The sequence below is a fragment of the Podarcis cretensis genome (genome assembly GCF_951804945.1).
Source record: "Podarcis cretensis genome assembly, chromosome: 12".
NCBI classification, from domain to species: domain Eukaryota; kingdom Metazoa; phylum Chordata; class Lepidosauria; order Squamata; family Lacertidae; genus Podarcis; species Podarcis cretensis.
In genome coordinates this window covers 12,926,023-12,948,529 of record NC_137181.1, presented here as the reverse complement: position 1 = coordinate 12,948,529, position 22,507 = coordinate 12,926,023, and the positions used below count along the sequence as shown (strand labels likewise).

General features: G+C 39.4%; 1 protein-coding gene across 3 annotated transcripts in view; it reads right to left on the bottom strand.

Moving 5' to 3' along the window:
• RBM33 (RNA binding motif protein 33) overlaps positions 1-22,507 on the bottom strand; it is a 92,277-nt gene that overhangs the window by 56,740 nt on the left and 13,030 nt on the right. For all 3 annotated transcript variants that reach the window (XM_079996383.1, XM_079996382.1, XM_079996384.1), the window contains exons 5-10: positions 20,781-21,093; positions 19,183-19,302; positions 16,220-16,391; positions 7,565-7,785; positions 6,542-6,815; positions 5,213-5,271 (exon numbers count right to left, since the gene is read on the bottom strand). In XM_079996383.1, coding sequence (XP_079852509.1) covers positions 5,213-5,271; positions 6,542-6,815; positions 7,565-7,785; positions 16,220-16,391; positions 19,183-19,302; positions 20,781-21,093 — 1,159 coding nt within the window. The remainder of the gene's footprint in view (positions 1-5,212; positions 5,272-6,541; positions 6,816-7,564; positions 7,786-16,219; positions 16,392-19,182; positions 19,303-20,780; positions 21,094-22,507) is intronic.

Sequence of the window (22,507 nt, the reverse complement as noted above, 5' to 3'; positions counted from 1 at the left end):
GAGCATTGTAAGATAGAAAGACGGTATACAAATTTAAAAAAACAAAAAACTATATGGCCCAGGGGGAAACTACATGAAGCTAGGCCTCCCCCAATGGCTAGTTGTCCCCAATATTGTTTTACTTCTGTGAGAGATTAAGACCTGTTTTTGCAAGCCTTTGGAGTATAGTATGAGAGGCCCTACTGTATATTACTGTTATACGGTACTGTACATTGTATTTTATTGTAGAGTTGTGGTTTTAACCTGGAGGAGATGAGTATAAGGAGGTTAAAAAACTGGAACTGGCTATAACTTTTAAAATTATTACAATGCAATAATAAATGAAGAATTAACACTTCATTTTTAAGAAATGTTTCTGAAGTTGGGCACTTTTTTGTGTTGCGTTAAAGGAATACTGTTAGCCATTCTGGGCTCGTGTGATAGGAAGAAATAAAATATTAATACCAGCACACATTTTTGCTGGAACTGTGCATCTGGGGAAATGGAAAGATTATATATTAGACCTCAATAGAATTTGAAACCAGGGGTTTTTTTGGATGGTGGAAGGGAACAAGAGAACAGAAAATATACTTCTATTCAGAATTCACCAAGCACAATGATGTGTCTCTTCTTTTGTTTCCAGCACTACTTACTCATAAGGTATACTACTTCCAAATATGGAGGCTCTCAGGGCAAATATCCACTAAAAGATATCCTACATAAATTTGTATTCTTTTTTAAAGGCATCTTATAGTAATAATAGTGGTAGTAGCAGTAGTGGTGGTGGCGGGAATGCTTCCTGTTTCACTGTACAAGAAATTTGTACATGAATCATTACCCTTAGTAGTTTAGGGTCCTGCACTGTTCCTGCTTAAATTCTATTTAAAACACACACACACCAATCCACAAGCTAAACATGCCTGTTCCCAACATCCTATTCCATACTGAACTGCATGTTTCCTCAGATCATTAGCAAACATTCCTGCATACTGAAAGCAAAGATCCACCCCACTCCCACCCCACCCCCGCAAAAAAATGCATGGTATATTACGGGATCTTGATCACCAGGGACCCCTAATATATTCCTGGGGAGGTTTATAATCCACCCCCAGCTCCTGACTATTTTAGACGCACTGTAGATTGAAGGGCAAAAGTGAGGTCACATTTATTTCAACACTTCTGTAGCATAGTGCTTTTGTGAATTCTGATGTTCTGGGATTTGTTTGTGTGTGTGTTTGTAACGGTTGCATCTGTCACGTGAAAGAGTGGACAACTGTTAATTCAGCTTCATTTTACCGTTTGTAAGATCAATAAAGGGAAAGGGTTGCTTCATTTTAGAAGTCTTCTTTGCCGCCCTTGTTTAATAGCTGTTACCATCATATTTAGCTTCTGCTGCTCCTCCTGCAGATGGGAATTCACTGATATGATTAAATTTGATGGTATGATAATGTATGGTAATAGTGATTAATCAGAAGCCCACTAGCAAATGGAGGGTGTTTGTTATTATGTCACCTGCATTTTAAATTGCATTTTCCCTCTGCCAGCCTGACACTGTTTGACAGCGTATAGAGTGGGGGGGCTGGTGTTTGGAAATCTTGCACTACATCTGCTTGCTACTACTTATAGATTTGATAAGAGAAAACACTCATCACTCTGTCACCATTGTAAGTGTTGCAATTATAGGGCTGCGCAGACGAGTTGTGAAAATGGCAAGTCCTCGTAAGGAAAGCTTGCCAGTAGATGCTGAGGAAGCTCAGTTGCACATCTGTAGGGGCTATAATAGGAGAGAAATGTAATTTGATTCAGCAGTCTCATTCAAACATGATTTGCATGAAATGCTGTATAAAGCTCTATCCAAGAAATGTCAATCATGACCACCTGATACCTTGTATCATGTTAAAAAGAAAACAAAATGCTTTCCAGACTATGTGGGATTCGCCACCGCTGCTGCACAGTAATAGAGTGAAAATTTCATTTACTGCTGCTCTTCTAACAGCACCGCCATAGCAAAAGCACAATCACTGCTGCAGCAGCGCAGAAGGGGTGTCCCCCCCCCCAGTGCCATTTGAGATCTAACATCTAAACAAATATTATTGCTACAATCGCGTAATCCGTAATCTCTCAAATGCTCAAAATAATGTCGGTCAGAAGACACTCTTGAAAATGTACTTATTATAAAGCCCTATTCACAAATTATATTTCATCGGAACATCTGTATGTGTAAAACAGCATCCCCCAATCCTGTACTCTCCAGGTGTTTTGTACTACAACTCTCATCCACCCCAGTCAACACAGCTGCATACTGAGCCAAATACAGGCTTGGTTCTTGGCTTCCATAATGTATGGAAAAGGTTCTTAGACAACTGAAAAAGCAAGCCCCTCAACTACTAGAATGAATGATTTATTAATTCTGTGGTCTTTCCCAAGAGGAATTTATCTTGATCAACCATTTCTAAAGGGGCTAGGGAGGAACATACTGCTAGTCTTTTTGGATAAGGTCAAGAACTTCTTGTTTTATTATACTAAAAAATTAAAGGTGACATAGAAGAAAAAAACCCTAATTTAAACAACTATGTAAGCATATGCTTATATGATCTAATGAAGAGACACGTATGTGGCACTGGGAATGCAAATGTGTAAAAAACAAAACAATATTGAAATATGAACAATTTATATGATTTCTTTGAGTTGCAGTAACTTGGGCTGTCTAAAATTTTCTAAATGCACTGAAAGCGGTTAGTGTCAGAACTGTGCTCATGGAGTTTGAAAGAAACTTCTACCAGTCTGAAGGCAAACACACTTCCAAGTGGCTGGTCACTATGACATGCTATCTGAAATTAACAGATCATTGTTATGGACCCAATTCAGGAGATCATCTAAGCTGCGGAAGAAATCCTCTAAGCTATGTCCTGAGGCTCCCTTTCTGTGGAATGAAGAAGAAAAGCTTCTACTCTCATTTTTGAAGAACTGCAATTCTGCATTATGTGTGAATTCGGGGAGCTGTTATTTATTCTAACGAAAGTCGGTCCATAAACCGGGTGGGACGGGACTACAATTTCATGAGAGAAACATGGAATCCTGACTTCCAAACTAGTAAGCTATTTGCTATTAGAATTCAATCCATAATTGACAGGCTACAGAAAGGCAGGACTTCTGTTCTACTTTTCTTCAGTTTAGGCTCAGTAATGATGCTGCTTTACTCCCCCCTCTCCCCTCAACTTCTGGCAGCAGTGCATGGCAGGAATAGCAAAATGGCAACCCACAGATTAAGGCTGGCCTCTCAAGCACCTTCCGGCCTCCAAAGGACCTACCAAATGTATTGAACGTGTGATTAAACAACACATTCTACTAGTTTTACAAGGTCACCTGCAATCTGGAAAAACAAAAATCACCATACCACCAGCGTGACGTTTCAGGAGATCTTTCAGGAACTACATTTGTTCCGCAGCACTTGTTTCCTCTCAGTAACATCATATCAGCAAAGCTCATGTGCTCTGCATCTGAATACCCTACAAGGCAATGCCAACTAAATTATAGAACTGGATCGTCCATGGGTCACTGTTTGCACCTCTGAACAAAATACGAGCAGCAACTGAGAATATGGACTAGTAATCCTTGGTCCCCCACAATAATTTATTCTATGGGCATTGTGGAGTTCATCTAATAATGGCTACACATATATATTATATTCTTTTTTAAAAAAAAAAACTTTCAAGTTTTGTTGACTGGCATCATGTACAACTTGGGTGTTTTTCAGAATGAAATGTGACTGATGTGTAACAGCCATCAAGTTCCTATTTCAAATGAGCAGTTGCTCATATGAAAACCTCGTCTTAATTTAGTAAAAAGTAAGGCTGTCTCATTCCTCATATGCATCCATTTTCTGTAAAACTTGATAAATTAAAATACTTAAATCACAGGATTCAAAGCATTTTTGGCATGTTGTAATACAGATTTATGCAGTAATTGCAATGACTATTAGTAATCCCTCACAGAAAAAACAGACACAGTAATTGATTATGTAAGGAAAACTAATCATCCTATTAAAAGACCATGGATGGTACAAATCCACTCTCACATTTTGAGGTGTACATTTTCTACTTGCAACTATTTTTTGTCTTAGAATCTACGGTCAAGCAGACAGGCTGTGCATATATTAACAATTATTTTATAGCTAGTTTTCCTAAAGCTTCTTTAAGTACTCAAAAGGAACTCAAAACATGTGGTCCTTCCACAGTCTGGAAACAATACTTATCTGGGAATTTAAGAGCATGGCATCAACAACACACAGCTGACACCCAGCAAGATCTCTCCCTACCATCATAATCAGGAAAGATTGTGCAAATGCAGTACAGGAGGCAGGAATGTACTGGGCGAGTCAATAAACTGACTTCCTGGCATTATGTGAATGGCTGGTTCCATTAATTAGTAGCCAGTCAATTCAGGATGGAGTAGCAGTCCCCATGAAAGAAGAGGTGTGCAGTCTAGGGATACTCCAAGATACCAAGCCATCACTGGAGGTCCAAGTGGTCACAGTGGTGAGGAGTGCCTATGCCCAGCTTCAGCTATTGCACTACCTTCAAACATTCTTAGATAAGGACAACCTTGATACTATAGCCCACATTATTCAGTAATCCAAACTGGTTGGATTATCAATGTGCTCTACATGGGGATATCCCTGAAGATGGCAAGGACTGGCAAGGTGGGATTATATGACATTGATCCTGAGGAGTAAGATTAATGTCAGAGAAGTAAATCAATCAAGGAGAAAGAGAAAGTGTATTTTAGAAGCCAAAAATAAGAAAGGGGGGTAGAATTAGCCAGTGTCAACTCGACATCTGCTATTAAATGCTTAAAATAAGTACAAAACTAGTACAGATCTTTATATTTTCCAAGCACAACACATTTTTAAGTATGACCTTTTTATTAAATTAGCATTCCTCCTATTTATATTGAAGTCATTTTTTAAAAAAATCATTGCACTTTTCTATTTTAACACTCCCCATTTGAGAGAGTGGCTCGACAATTTTACAATTAAACAAAATTAATTCTGCTCTCAGAAATTCATTGATCTTAAGCTTCTAACAAACATTTTCTACTGCACAGATCACTGTCAATATTTACAAAACCTTAAAGTTATATTTCACTGGCACCGCTTTTATTTGCCATATTAATATTTCTTTGCAAATGTATGCTTATCCATATCAGAGAAGAAAAAACAGCTGCTACTCACAGGAAATCTCTGGGGTCCTACAGCAGGTCTTGGCTGGTTTGGGACTGGCAGCAAGGGCACTAAAAACAAGGAGCACACCTTTTAAATCAATTTGTTTTAGCCAAGACTCTAGGCCATTTTTATAAGCAGTCATATTCATAGGCAGCTGCTTCCCCGTTCTTCCAAATAGCTGCAGGCAGGAAAAATTTACTAAGAGCATTCAACCAGGGCAATTGGGATTCAGCTAGCATAGGCAACACAAGAATTTTGTAGAATTAAACAATATATATGTGAATGAATGATCAATTATAAAGTTAACTTGTCATGTTGGTTCTGAAGTAGGTGTTAGCCAACGACTGGACTCAAAAGATCACAAATAAAATAAACTGGTACCACTTCCAAGTATCAGGTACAGTCATATCTCTGGTTACGAATGTGATCCGTGCGGGAGGCACGTTTGCAACCCGCAGCGTTCGCAGCCTGAAGCACCGCGTCTGTGCACGCGTGCTTCCGCACATGACGTCATTTTGTACTTCTGCACATGCACGAGCACTGGAAACCCAGAAGTAACCTGTTCCGGTACTACCGGGTTGGGCGCGGTCTGCAACCTGAAAACGCGCAATCCGCAGCGTTCATAACCCAAGGTATGACTGTATTCAAAGAATCTAGTTGATTTTGTAGTTCAAATACTGGAATGAATGGAAGGAGCGAAGCATGTTGACATTTTAAAGTCAGCATTCAATACACACACACTTGCTGGACTTGCCTGAATGAATAATGTTTTGATTTAATATAAATGTTCTCTATATGCTGGCAGTAAACGCCAAGGCAGTACAGTTGTACCCTGGATCTCAAATGCCTTGGCTCCCGAACAAATCAGTTCCCAAATGATCAAAACCCGGAGTGTTCCAATTTTCGAATGTTCTTTTGGAAGTCGAACATCCGATGGGGCCTCTGATTGGCTGCAGGAGCTTCCTTCCTGCAGCCAATCAGAAGCCGCGCTTTGGTTTTGGAAGTCAATCGAACTTCAAGAACGGATTCCAATCAACTTTCAAGGTACGACTGTATATATATATATATATGTCTGAATAGACACCTTTCCCCTACTTCAGCAATACCCCAACCCTTTCATACAAGCACACCTCTGCATAAATGAAGGCAGTAAAACAGCAGTACATGCAGAATAATCACAGAATTTTATTCTGTGAAGCACCCTGAGACCCCCGGGTATAGGGCAGTATATAAATTATCATCATCATCACATGTGAATTGTACTTATAGAACTGGAGGGGGCTGCTCCAGGACAAAATTATAGGCTGTTTATAGAGTTGCTTTCTGACAAAATCTCACCTTGTACAGGCGTTACTACAGTTCCTTTGAAGTGTGGGTTTATATGTATGTTTTTTGGCTGCTGAGATGTCACTGGAGGAGGATTCATCAGCATTCTTGGTGCTTCCAGCTGGGGTGGCATATGCATCCCTTGAGTTGGAGGTGGTGTATGAAGCTGAGGGGGAATGGGTAACAGCCCCTGCAACTGTTGCTGCTGCTGCTGCTGCTGTTGTTGCTGCTGCTGGAAGAGATTCCTAATGGGCTGTTGATGACGAAATATCCTTTCTGAATGTGTCTAAAAAGAAAACACAGAAAATCACGTTTGCTCAAAATTGTAATCACCTTTAAAAAAAATTTAAAAACAAGAGGCATCCCCTGAGACTACTGACTACACAAACTCCTGGAAGTTTGATATTCACAGGCTTATGAGCCATGATAGCTAAATGGAAACTCCATGTACACAGGAAGCCCAATGTGTGGGGAGGGAGAGGCAACAGCAGGAGACAAGCCATTGCCATCAAGTTCTACTTAGCAGCTTCTCAGAAAGTGGATGCTTTCAGCAGCATGATTATAGTAGCTACCACTCCCATTCCTTTACGTTCTCCCACCAGAATGTTCTCCCACTCATAATGCTACTACTGCAAACATACCCAGCCTCGTATCTACTCTTGATATAAAAGCTACAGCAGCTTTCTACACTACATGGGAGCCTCACTGGAAACTCAGCGAAGTTAAAAGCAGTTTCTGACATTGGTCCTTGGCTACTCCTAAAATAGCCCCCCGCCCCGCAATAACTTGGGGCACAGGATCTCTCAGAAACCTCAGGATGGAGCAGTGGAGGAACCATGCTCATGTATATGCTCTGCCAACAGTGGCTTGGACTTGTGTAGGGGCAGCCACAAACGAAAGTGCTCGCATTCCCATCAATAAATGAACTATTGAATTCAACCTTGAGCAGCTTAATGCAGTCAGTGTTTTCAACCATTTTGCTTAAATAACTAAAATTCACCAACCCTGACCACCATAATCATTGCGTTTGGATACCGTAACAGATGTCTGGGTCGACAGCAACGCAGGCCTGTGATCCTTCATTCTTCCCCTTTCATTGTTGTCTCTTCTTTGTTCTCCCATCCCACGACACATTAAAGGCCCTCCTCTCCTTCCTCCTCCTCCTCCTCCTCTTCTTGAGCCATAACGCCCCTGCTTCATTTGCCTTTCCCTCTCTTCAAATTCAAATAACGCTGCTTTGGCTTCTGCAGAAAGTTCTATCAGATGAAAGAAGGGGGCGCTTTTAGATATTTACCAGGAGGATTAAAAGGACTAATGAAGTAATAAAATTTTTTCCCTGCAGCCACAACAAAATTGCACAGCCACCCATCACCCTGATTATAGGGCACACACATTACTTTTACCAGATCTTTTTAATTTGCAAATAGAAATGCATCCTTGCATTTATCAAGAAAGAAATGTTTTATTCTTCCAAGAGTGGCTTACAGCTACTGAATTTCTTAAAGCAGATTTCCACCAACATCTTAAATCAGATTGCAACTAAATTTGTTTTTTTGAATATAAGCACTTGTATGTCAGTTTGTTGCTCTTTCAAGATCCATCTGTGAAACTATTTTTATTTTTCCTGTCTCTCACAATAACCTTAATGTGGCATACTATAGATAGCAGAGATTGTGCAGCTATTATTTGATCAGATTTCATTAAACATATCAATAACAGGTGTGCTTTAAGTAATATGGAAACAACAGATTTCCAGAACAGGTTGGAAAATGTGTATAAATAAAATGCATCAAGATGTATAGTTGAAATGGATCTTAGAATTGATTCCACTGCAACTTCCTGGATCAACATCAGTAACCACCACCTCTATTTCTTTAGATTTAGATATCACTACAAGGTTTCCCTTCCAGTTGAAGCAAATATCAATAAATTCAATCAGAATTGGCTTAGCAGAAAGTCAAGCATTTGCTTTTCTTCATTTTCCCAGGCAAAAGGGTTGTGGGGTGACCAAATGCATACCTTTACGGTGCAAATCTCTGCCAGCAGTTTTAAATAAAACACAAAATGTGTGTTACATACATAGCATAACCATAGTATGCTTCCATTTTAGTTCCCAGATGTTGAAAGCAGCCCTATACATGGTCTTCAGGACATCTACAGCAGAAAGGAGCTCTACAACTGTATAGAGAAACAATTTCTCTGGTTCCTTGACAGAAGCTAGAAGAAAGGTCAAACATCTAATCCGCAACAGATGGTAGAGGACAAACCTGAGCCTCAAGCTGTGGACATGATTTGACAGAACTAACACAGCTCCCTTGCCTGCCTGCAATTTCTTATCACCTATGGCTGCCTAGCAAGTGTTTATATGGCCTGAAGGAAAGTGAGGCCACCGCCTTGCTGAAGGTCTGGGTCTGGCCAGTGTCTGATGGGGGAACTACACATAAAGCTTGATGGATTCCATCACAGACAAAAGGCAGGATATAAATGTAAGAAAATTAATTAAATGCAAGGCTTTGCTAGTGCTATTTGAGCAAGTTAAATGCCTTAGTTTTACCACCATGGAGGAAAATACTTTCCCCTTCATTCGAGGAAAAAAATAATTCAACTTACTTCAAGCATGCCTTTTTCTATAATCACAATAAAGGTTCCATTACAGAGCAGACTGCAATGGAGCTTACGGCTTAATTTTTAATTTCATTTTGAATTTGTTACTTAAGGCAACAGATTCAGAAATATATTTGGGGCTGTTAAATAAAGCAAAGCCTGGGCAATACTAATGCTCAGTTTCTAAACTCTCGCTGCTCATTCCAACACACACACACAAATGCTTACAGGTTTTCTATTGAGTAAGCAGTATATTAATTTTGTTAAATGCATATAAATAAAAATGGAGTTTGGCTATGGAACTCACAACTCTGTACTTCTCATACCTGAAAGCTTTTCCCTTTCGTTTTTTGTAGGAGGAAAGGGGCTTGACACCACAATTGCTTCATGAAAGCTTGCTTTATGCAACCAAACTGAAGGAATCTGGTATTTACAACTGTGCTGTACAAGCACACTGACAACCTTGTTATGCAGTTCTATCACTTTTGTCTTTTGTATTTTACAGCCTTGACAAAGGAGCACAAAATGCTCAAAATGACACTCTCGACTCTGATCTGATCCTGTCCCACAAAATCAGAAAAGTAGGTTTTCCAATTTTAAGAGCAAGAAGGGTGCGCAGTTGAGTGCATAGCTCCCATGCACTTGCTACATAGCATACCTCCTCATCAAGCACTTCTCTCCCAATCAAGCTCACTTCCAACATCAGAGCACAGCTTAGAAAAGTGCCTGGGGAGACAGACTGCAGGGAGCCAGGCCACAAACAGAGTCGGGGATGACACCCCCTGTAAACTAAAGCTGGAAATGTGTGTGACTGCAGTAGCTTCACAGCCCTCAGATCCATACAGTTGTCCTTCCCAATCCCAAGAAACGCAGGCATACTACAATACAGCCCTATTCATTTATTTCAAAATAGTATGTGGGGGTGTGGACAATAAGGATGCCCCAGCTGGTAGGGAAAAAACAGAAAACCTGCTCTGGTATGAGATCTTCATATCTCAGAAGGACTGCCCAGCTTCCCAGCTCCACCAAAATGATTCTGATTAGAGGTCTCCCTCGGGAGGTTGTGGACTCTCCTTTTTTGGAGGTTTTTTTAACAGAGGTTGGATGGCCAGCTGAGATTCCTGCATCGCAGAGGGGTGGACTAGATGATCCTCCTGGTTCCTCTATGATTCTATGAGGAATGTTCAGGAGCAGTCCACATGTGCTAACACATCTCTGCTAGGGCAAGGAAGCAATTGTTTCAGGGATGTAATGAAAGCCAGCTCCCCCCTCCAAAAAAAGAACCAGCTGGGGAGGAGGGAGAAAATGGGCTCTTACTCCCCTCCACTCAAGAGTTTTTGTTTTGTTCTGTGTTTGTTTTTTTACACAAAATGGAGAGAGGGGAGAAATCATTTCCCCAAGAATCCTTTATCCTCTGCCTTCCACCCATAATTCCTTATTCCTATTGGTGCCATTCTCAACTGATATATACAAGTTTGCCCATGGGTATTCATTCATTAGAAGCCTTTATACTCAGCTTCTCCTGCACTTGGGGTATCTCACACCTTTGAAAGCAGGTATCTATAAAACAGAGGAAACATCCATCAACAGCAGGCATGGGCAAACTCAGCCCTCCAGATGTTTTGGGACTACAACTCCCATCATCCCTAGCTAACAGGACCAGTGGTCAGGGATGATAGGAATTGTAGTCCCAAAACACCTGGAGGGCCGAGTTTGCCTATGCCTGATCAACAACATATCAGACATCCCTGTCCCAAGGTTCTGCTCCATGCTTTGCTTCCTGGTGGAAGATGAAGCATGAAGAAGAGTACCGGATGTAGATCTTAACTGGATTGGATCACATATGAGAAGTGGTATAAGACAAAGCTCTGTACCTAACATGAAAGAATACCCTCGAAAGGAATTGCTGAATTACTGAGAAATCTTACACCTTCACATGAGCAACGAGAAGGGATCCAGAGGCCTTTATGTGATCCACTGCATGAGGACTTTTCAGCTGCCGTTCCCACTTCAGAGCCCATATGCTCTCATAAGAACCTAAGAGGAGCCTGTTGGATCAAGCATCCTGTTCTCACAGTGACCAACCAGATGCCTGTGGGAAGCCTGAAACCAGGACCTGAGTTCTCCCCACCTGTGATTTCCAGGAACCGGCATTCAGAGTCATGATGCCTCCAACACTGGAGGTGAAACACAGCCGTCATAGCTCATATTGTACACGAATTAGTCTAATCCTCTTTTAAAGGTATCCAGGTTGATGGCCACCACTACTTCTTGGGGGAGTGAATTCCAGAGCTGTGTACTGTATGAAGCACTTTCTTTTGTCTATCCTGAACCTTCCAATATATAGTTTCATTGGATGTCGACAAATTATAGCATTAAGACTTTTTTAGAAATCTGAGGATCAGGGAACACTCCATAGCAGTGTTGCAAGTAGCTACTACTAGGTGGGGGCAGGATCAGTAACACACACACCCCATGCACTCTTTGGGCCATAGTTCCCCAAACACTATTTTATATGCAATACAATATGATCTACTCTCCTGAAAACTCTTTCAAGCCAAGAGATTTCCCTTTTCATTTGCAAAAGCAACACTTAGGAGATGCCTCTGCTCCATTCATGAGGGAAAATGTTTAACATATTTTTGCCAGCAGACACCCAATCTTAACTGTAGGATTCTTTCACATACACCTAATGCAGTGAATCAGCAATTATTTTTCTAGTGCCTCCAAATGTCAAGATTAATTTTGCTATCCTTGGTAATAAAATGGTTTGAAATGACATCTTTAATCAGCAAGTAAGAATGCTTCCCTCCAATAGAGACAAGCTGTCACGAAAGGTCACCAAAAAGTGACAGGATGGAAATTACGTTTGTAATTTCCACTGAAATATTAATTTCTCTTTTAAGTGTTTTTTCAACTTATGTCTAGATTTTAAAGTAAAGAAATGTAGCTATACAACTAAGTTTCATTTCTATACCCGTAATTCCTATTAAGAGCAATCAGTACTGAAAGGAAAGTAATATTTATTACGCCAGTTCTTCTACATTTTTTAGTCCTATTAGGCTGATCCCTAATAGACATCAATTATTGTAGATCTTTTAACAGCTCCAGCTGACAATGACTTTTCAAAGAAAAACTTGGGTATAAGATACAAAATTAACTGAAAGACTTGTATAAAATACGTCATTTAGAACTCTTTGCAAACTGCTAATCAGTTTGTTTCATTTTTCATTCAACTTTTCATTTTTATTAGCTATAACATTTTTATGCTATAGTTTACTGGACCATGTGAATATACATCAATTAAATGACTATATATATTTCTATGTATACTAAATAATCCTTCTAAGCAGGCCCCACACAGGTAAGAAGCATTTACTAATCTCTCAACTACTTTTCAGATTAGAGGACAGAAAGTGAAAGGGCTTCTGCAATTGTGGGTGTTTCTTGGCACAACTGATTTCTGCTAGTAAATATCGCAATAACATCCTTCTCCAGCTGAATTCTGCCAAGATAACAGCATGATAACACATGCACACACATTTCTATTTCCACAATCAGAAAAATGATATTTTTGTCCACATTATCCACCTACCTGTTTCTGAGATTAACTAAAGGCGCTGGTTTTAGACAGACACCAAATAAATCAGACTTCTACTAGGAACAAGACCTTTTCAGCTGTGGTACAAACCTCAGGGAGGCCAACCACGTTCAAACACTCAGGTTTCAGTCTATATTCTGGTTCTTTTAGTTCAACTCAAACTCTGCCTTTTGACGGGCTGTATGCTTTTTCATCTTTTATTATTGGGAGGAAGTGCTTATGTCATCTTGGGTTTCAGGAAGAAGCTGAGTGTAGTCAGACATCCACTCTGGACTTAAAGGCTGATTTCAAAAAGCTTAAGAAACTACTAGGTGAGATCCCACGGTCAGAAATACTCAAAAAGAAGGGAGTTCAATATGGATGGAAGTTTCTTAAAGGTAAAATATGGAAGGCACAAATGCAGACAACAATTCCAACAGGAAAGAAAAGTGGGAGGCATCTGAAGAAACAGCTGCACCTGGCATACCAGTAGTATATGTGAAAAGCATTTAAGGGTCTGAGTGGACCATAAACTTAAAATGAATCAACAGTGTGATGCAGCAGCAAAAAAAGCTAATACTATTCTAGGCTGCTTCAATAGAAATATTGTGTCAGTTCCACTCTACTCTCCCTTGGTCAGACCACATGAGTCCATTTCTGGGTGCCACAATTTAAGAAAGATATTAAATCTGGGGTGTGTGCAGAGGAGGGCAACCAAGACGATCAATGGTTTGGAAACCAAGCCTGATGAGGAATGGTTGAGGAAATTGGGCATGTTTAGCCTGGGAAAGAGGAGAAATCAAATTTATCAAACTATTTGATAAATCAGGACCAGATAATCCCATATGGTTCATAACCTAGAAACCTGCAGTTATTCAGCCCAATGCAACACTGGTCTCTAAATCTGTATTGTAACACCTATGAACCTGAAATTTCAAGCTCTGGCTACCATATCTGCAATGATTCCTGCTTCACGTACCAAACTCCTCTAATTGAGACCTGGTGAGTTCACATTTCCTTTCCTCAAAAGCACACTACTTTATCCCACCTTAAATATTTTTATTTAAATGGGAGCAGAGTATTGGTTTTGGTTGTTATTATGGTATGTATTTTTGTGTTTTTATATTGTAAACCACCCTATGGTCTTTGGGTGAAAGACAGTATAAAAATAATAACTAAATATAGTAAGTAAAAATAGAGAAATACAGGGGGCAGTACTAATGCATACAACTGTTGACATGAATATGTGAACTATAGAGCTCCTTCCTGGAGGCTGCCATCTACATGTCTCCCTCCAATCAATCACTGTTTAAATGCCTATGTTACTTTCGTAAGAGACCTGAGACAGTGATGCACCTTAAAAGGGTATATCTATTATTATGATTTATTAAATTTGTATACCGCCCTTCACCTGAAGATCACAAGGCAGTTCACAACACGAAAACATAAATACATAATCAAACAAAAACAAACCAATAACCCCCCTCTGACAAACACATTTAAAAGGCCATGGAACAGTTAATCAGCCAAAGGCCTGATCGCAAAGAAACATTTTTTTCCTGGCGCCTAAAAATATGTAATGATGGCGCCAGGTAAGCCTCCCCAGTGACAGCATTCCACAAATGGAAAGGAAAGGCCCGTGCTTGTGTTGCCAATCTCCAGACCTCTTGTAGAGGGGCACACAAGGACGGCCTCAGATGATGATCACAGGGTCTGGGTTGGTTCATTTGGGGAGAAGCAGTCCTTGAGATATGCAACAGAAAGCACACTCCTGAGGTTGTCGCATCATGGGATAAACCAGCATGTTCTGTTCTCAAACTACACAAGGCCTTTGTATTGATTCTGAAGCTGAGAACATTTCAAAAGCAGACTTGTTTGCATGTACTTTTGCAAGATGGCACACTGAGACTGTAAATAATTCAGTAGCAATCCTGCCGGTTCCACCTCACTATGATGACAGCATAAATGTGAGAGTTCTTTCAGGAACTATCTTTAATCAGCCAAACCTTCTAGAAAAGTGTGTGTTGGTGGAAAGACCTGCTCCCATGCTGAGCAGACATTGTGTGTCACCCTAGAGATAACACGTTTGTTCCCAAATTGGGAAAGAGAGACACATCTAGACGTAACCAAAAGTATATTCTTTTACTTATGTAAAACTGACGTGAGACCCATCAGACAGATATTCACTGTTCCTGGACATTTAAAAAGTATTTTTCCTTTTAACAACTTTGTTTCTTGGACACAGTAACAGCCTCAGTCACCATTAAGACAATCATCCAATCAATACCAAGAAATGAACAGCATATTTCAAAAAGAATTACACTGCTTGCAGTATTGTTTCCTATTAGGAGTTTAAATTTTTATAATTTAGGCCTTCCTACCTTGTGCCAATTGCAGCAACCAGATAAAAACAATTATCAACCTAATATAATATGGTAACACTTAAGGTTAATAATAAGCATGACTGCCATGCAGACTTAAAATAGATCGTGTAAAAATGGCAGATAATGGGAGCCTTTGGTGCAAAGGGTCAGGGCATTTGGCTATTAATCAGAAGGTTGGTGGTTAAAGCCTACCCAGGAACTGCTATGGGCAGGATTTCTTCATTGCAAGGGGTGGTAGTAGATAATGCTTGGGGTCTCTTCTAACCCTATGATTCTTTGAACATGTCACTTTTATAATCTATGGTAACAGAAAGGCATTTGAAATTGGAAATATCAGTTATTTGCTCCAGAAGCATCTGGATTTTAAAAAATAGCTTCTGAATTAATACAGTATTTTCCAACCTTTATGAAATCACAACCTCCTCCTAAAAGTAAAGTAGTTTAAATTGGGGAGGGAATAGAGGAAATAAAAAGAAAGCTCCAGCTGCTCTGCTATCAAACTCTGGGGCAGAATTACATGGCCAATAAACAGAATAAATTCATCCTGAAAAATTAGTAATGGATTTACGATAGCTGACATGTGCTTTCACCTAATGTCCAAACTTGAATTTCAGAGTTACATATACAGAATTGAGCCTCGATGTGTAGCTATTGGCTACTGTTACATGAACAAGACTGCATGAACCTCACTTTTAAACTGATTATAGTTACCCATTGTGGCCAAACTTGGGGGGAACTGCAGTTCATTTAGCCATAAGTTTGGGCATAATAAGGAATCATGACTACTCAAAAACTAGAAGCCTTATCTTCTGATATCCTTATGGCTCAAGGCTCATGCAGGCTCATTCATACAAGTCTAAATTGGCATTAGAATTAAACAGGCCCATTGTGCATTTTTTTAAAAGGCAACACAAAATTGAAATGGTAGGGGAAATATTTTTTGTTACCTGCCACTAAAACTCTATTACAGACCAACTTACGCAACACTTTGGTTTGTGTTTCTCTTTGGTCACTTTAGAGTAATGCTTACAGATTCATACTAAACTGTACAAATAATGTGTTGGTTTGTTTAATTAAAAGCACCTAAATTCTAGTGCCATGACCACTAACCAAAAATCTTACCCAAAGTTTCTGGAATGTTTCTTCGCTCTCTCGTTACATCCGAAAGTCTAATGATTGTTCCTTCTTTCCTTTCAGTTTTGAAACGTAATCGACCAGATTCTTCATCATCTTCCTCTTCTTCATCAGACTCTTCTTTGGTTTCTTCTTGAAGCTCTAGGTTTTCAATAACTGCCTATTAGCACAGGAGGATAAATGTAAATTATTGGTTAGGTAGATTTTCAATATGCTAGAGTGAAGTTACTTTACAGTGGCTATCTTTGCACATAGCACTAAATCATGATTTAGTGTTAAGTGTTTGACATTAACCCGAGCAAAGTCTGAGGCTCACAAGCTTCCTCCTACCACATGTTCCAATTTCCCTTTCACATAAACTTTACTTGTTCTGTCATATGAGCCCACAGATTGCTGCTTAAAAACCCAACTCTAGTCAATTTAAAAGCAAACCAACTTACGAAGAGTGTGTATAACTAGTTTGCTTTAAGCTACCATCTCTGGTTCGTACAACACATGCCAATATTTGCTTATTCTGTTCCTGATCCTACTTCTTGATGTGCTGCAAGAAAGCTCAGTACCCTATAAAAAAGAAGATTCAGCTAACACCATGAACTGAATCCTAGCTGCCTCGTGTTTCTAAGCCCTTTGTGAACACCTACCACTATTATTTGATTAGAATATTTCTACACCAGAAAAAAACAAAAGGGGGAGATGCTTAGTATTAAGTGTAAGGGCTAGCACCCACAAATGAACAGCCACTTTCACACACTAATATAGTCTCATCAAGAAGCATGACAGAGGAGGAGGGGGAGCAAGGTGGCTGTGCTTACCACAAGGTACCTAAAGCCATCAGTACAATGTAGCCACAAGGAAAGCAACTGTAGGTTATGAAAAATACAGCTTCATGTGTACGGTTAGGAAATTCAAGCCAATATCCAACGCCTTATTGGACAGTTTTTGCCACATGCTCAAAAACGATAAAGGAAAACTAGTATTACAGGCGAAAAAACTTTTAGATCTTGGGACTCGAAAATTCAGAAAGGATGGGGCTCTGGAGCTGTTTAGCCCACTGAAAGAAATGGAGGGAGGGATATAAATGCACTGTATACAAACTTGGGGTGGCTAACACAACAGAACAAGAAACATGAAGGAAGGGAGGAGGTGCTTATTACATACGCAGTACATTCATTCACCATATGGAGTTGAAATGAATCAAAAATGATAAAAAATAATGGCATATTCAAATGCTGTATTATTCTATTATTTGGACTCATCCAGATGCCTCAGCACTTTAAGTTCAGTCACTTTACTTTCTAAGCAGTTTTCAAGCCCTTGCAATTCTATTCTCTACCATTGTAACACAATTAGAGCATGCTGCATTCTGTGATACAGGAAATGCTTTAAACACACTTAAGAAAATACAACTCACCATGGGCTTTAAATGCCAAGTGAGCCAGTGGGTTCTGAGGAAAACACTAACTTGGGTGATGAGCCTTTATTTAAGATCATGAAGAAAAAAAGCTAACTGCCTGTCAAACCATCTAGCTAAAGCTCCAACTTCCTAGTTTAAAAGAAACTGAGAACTAGGATGAAGAACCTTAAATCCAAAAGGATAATATAATCCCCTGCCTCAAATACTGGCGGAGAAAGCTAAGAGTGGCAGCTAGTCTCTTGCAGAAGAGGGGGGGAAATAAAATGCGTCAAACAAAAATGAACTTATTGCTCAGGTAATAATTGGTCTTCTCATGGACGGCTGCCCTAAGTCACTCTGAATTTCTTGTCTCCATCTGCTGGCAAGATGTCTGTTCATCCAAAGTTCTTGAAGTGTCAAGTGTCAGAATTCTTGTGGCATATAGTATATGGCATTTTTATTAAAGGTTTGGCCTTGCTTAAGGCTTCATAACCCCTTGCCTCCATGGCCCCTCCAACTCTGAAGTGGATAAGATAGGTCAGGAAAAGAGAACTTTCTAATGACAACTCTTTAGAAGACTGGCTAACTAAAATCTTGCTTTGTCAATATTTCAACTGAAATAGGAACCACTAGTTTAAATTTAAACCTCTTTACAAGCAGATGGCCAGTCATGTCTGTTCAATGCAGATAATTCCCTCCAATGTTTTGAGAGCCTGAAGAAAATTAAACTACCATTGTACATAAGTGGCTCTAGAGAGATGAGTCAGTTCCACCAAAAGAGGAAAAAGTAAACACAAATCAAGAGTTGTTATCACCATGTACAACTTATCAGTTGTGCAGCCCTACTTGTAATTAGGCTTATTTAACTACAAAGTGATGCCAAACAGGTTTATTTTTGGCCAAGAGCATACTAGTTCATGTTTCAAAGTCGCTTCAGGTGTTAGTAAGAGAATAATGAAGAGAAAAAGCATAAATTACTCAAATCTCCAGGTCTTGTCTACAGGGGAGAGGTGTGTGTTTCATCCTTTCCCTCCTCTACCCTGGCCTACTGCCACAAACCCATACCACAGCTAACTGCCAACACTCCTAAAGATAATGTTAACCTACAAGCTAAGGAAACTCATATATGAGAAGAAAAAGTGGGGCTGGCCAGTGAGTGGTCACATGCAGAACTACAAGTAGCTGTGAGATCTGCCAGAAGAGGAGAAACACGTAACAGTGGGCGTAGCGGATGAGGAGGAGCTGAGCATTCTAGGCGCTGTATACATGTCCCGAGGCCCTCAATGATAATGGCAACTGCTGTCTGTAGCTTAGAAATGTTGGCCATCCTGACAAATAGAGCTGCTCATAGCTTAGACAAAAGAACATGTTTCAAAAGGCAAGGCTAACAAAGAATCATTGAACAGCTTCTCCTCCTATATTTTCCAAAAAAGATTCACATGAGGACTGCCAAGAACAGACGCAAACCAGACAAAACCACTGACAATTCTCGAAATACTTTTCAATCCCTTGTGCTAAACAGTATTTTGCCTTTAGGATTTCACTTCTTCAAAAGTACCTCTTCCGACTCATTTGGAGGTGTCTGGGTGTCAGCAACCTCCTCCAATTCTTCTTCAGCTACATATTCTTGCTGTTCAATTGCTTGCTGCTCACTGTAGGACTGTATATAATCTTCATCCTGAAATAATTGCATGATGAAAATGTTTTAATCTTAAAATGCTTCTGCTTGAGGGAGGAAGCTTTGGGAGGACACAAATTCCATTTGAAGCTGCCTGGGTCTCTTGGTCACAACTGACTGTTCTGTCAGAGCCAGTCTTAACTAAGGTTCCTTCTTAACCAGAATTTAAAGCTGGTTACAAGGAAAACCAAATAATGTTAACCATGATTTTAATGTAACACTTAGATGTGATTAAGGCTGAATAAGGAAGGGAAGAGGGAATTTGAGCATGTTAGTTAAAGGGAAGGGTGAGGGAAGAGATTGGGAACCTTTATGTTTGGTAATGGCCCCAAGTAGCATGCTCTAAGTTCAATCCATGTCGTAGGTACTAACGTCTCTTGCACAAACAACTAGTTTAGGAGAGTATAAACTATGAGTGGGAAACCTATGACTCTCCAGATTGGACTACAAACTCCATCATCCCATTCTGGCTCGGCTGAAGGGCCACAGGTGCCACCAGCCCTGATTATTTCAACACAAAAGGATGGTTTCAACACAGTAAGTTAGGGTTACTATAACCACTGTAGCTATGAAACATTATGAACTAAATTAAGAGTAAATAGCACCAATTCCTTAAGATGTTTTTCTTTTCCAATTTTAGAGAAGGCTCTACTCCATTCATAAGCAGTGCAGCACCACTATAATCCAACAGTTTTGCCAAGAAGTATACTTCTTTCCCTTTAATGTCATAACATATGCCCACAGAGTAATTTCTAGTAACTCCCAACTACTAGATGCTTTACCACCTTGCACAACACTTTACTACATGCTTTACAAGAAATAAATGAAGCAAATTTAAAATATCAATGAATCTGTTGCTTCTTTATAATTTTTTTGTACACAATATTTTGGACAAACAGATAGTTATATTATTTTTAACTCAAGTTGGGCAACCGCTTCAGCAACTTAAACTGAAACAATTATGCATATGACATTTGGTGAAGTAACCTCCAACCTCTTTATTCAGCTTTAGACAGTTCTCAGTTACAAAAAAAGAGGAGGGGTGGAAAGGAGCAAGCAGGACATCAATCACTTTGGAATATTAGCACCTTAAAGATGTCTTTAGCAGGTCAATAATCTTTTCACCTTCGAAGGACTTTATCAGATCGTGTCTAAAGCCCGGATAAAAGCTTTTGCATTAAGTACTTCTAACAATTGGCACTGTCTCCCCACCACACAAAGCTATTTTTTCCTTAAGGATACAATCCTCAAGGTCATGATTCTCAACTGCCTTCCAGAATGACAAAGGAGCATTACCTACAGCCAAACAAGCTGTCAACACAAACTTTGTCACAGCCTAGATAAAGAAACTGGCAGACAGTGATAATAGGTCTAATTTTCCCCACATCCCTAGGGAGGTAAACAGATTTCAAATCAGTCTAAAAACCTAGGCATGTGGAGCAATGTTATCTCAGATAATACAATAGAAAGAAACTCACTGTAAAATCATCTAGAGGTTCATTGATTTCGAGATCTAGCACTCCATCATTATAAATCTCTTCTTCTCCCTGATCTTCCCCATATTCTATTTGGTCTTCTGTCAGCTCAGCCTCTTGGCCTTCATACTGCCCTTCTTCTGTGTATTCCCCTGAATACTCTTCAGGCACTTCTGATTTGTCATAGCCCAGTTCATCCTCCCCTTGTTCATACTCTGAATCTTGCTCAACAGACTGATCATTGGCGTGCTCCGAGAGTTCAAAGGATGTAGCTACTTCAGATGTAGCATTAAGACTAACTGTGACACCTTGAGTGCTATGATAAGAGTAAAAAAAAAAAAAATGGAAGATGAAAAATCAATATATTAACCACAGTATGACAGCAGGTTGTGTGCATGTGCATTCTGTACAGTGTCTGCATTCAATAGCAAAGTGCATAGCTCACACATCGACTTGACTCTATGCCACGAACTCATAATATGCATACTTATACCACAGCTTATCATCAGCTGCAGGCTATTTGACCAGAGGGATCAAACCAACCAGATGGTCTAACAGGTTAGGCTGACAAGAAGTACAAGGTAGCCAAGCAAGCTGCAGTTCATGTTAATTCCCAGACTACCATACACTATCGCAACACTCACTACTCATCAGCCTGAGCTACATTAATGCTGCCAGACATCAATTTGGGCTTTCATTCACTTTTATTTCTTACAATGAAATAATGCTTTTAAAGGGGTAGGGCTGTTTGAATAGACTTTGAATTGGAATCTGCATCGTCTGTAAAAGTTCTATTTTAAATGTGTCCTCAAAGTGTCTTATCTAGAATTTGAGGATTCAGAAGAAGTTAACCAACAAATTCTGCAATAAAAGCCAATGACTTAATTTAGCCAACTATAGGATCTCCCCACCTTAAAATGCCCTTAATTGTCCAGAAGTAACAATCCTCTAGTTTCTGCCTATCTTTCAAAAAACTATGACACGTTAAAGACATAGAGATAAACAAATTAATGCAGAAGAGAGTATGTGACTGAATCTTGAAGTTGTGCACCAATGCAAATTATTAGGATTTCCATCCAATTAAAAGAAAACCTAGCTGACCAGTTAACTCTACAGATTAACTGTAATCCAGTCAAATTGTTAGGTTTGTGTATGAATAAAAACAACCTTTCTTAGGCTACAATCATATAGTGTGTTAGCCAGACTCAGAAAAGACCCAATGAAATCAATGGACTTAAGTTCATTATTTTCAATGAGTCTACTCTGATTACTCAGACTTCACTGGATATCTCTCTAGGTGTTTAAAATTATGCATGCTACCACAAGTATCACCTAAGGAGAGGCCCTGCTACCTACACAAGGAAATATGGGGCTTGCCATCTAAGGTTTTCAGAAGTATTCACTGCTACAGAACATTGCAGTGATGTGGGATGGAATTTTTTTTCAGTGCTTTATTGTTTTACAGGAAAAAAATGTTTCATACATTCATTAGTAATGATGAATGGATGACAACTGCATATGTGATATTAGATAAGCTTGGCATTTTCAACATTTTCAGCTTTGTTCACTAAACACAAATAAAATAAACATGCTAACAGATCACCCTGGAATTCAGAAAAATTGTCAATGCAGATTGAAAAATTTCAAATGTTATTATAATTCATGTAAGAAAATACAAAATTTTCAGACAAATTCACACAACTACTTTTTAGCTGATAAAATATTTTTAT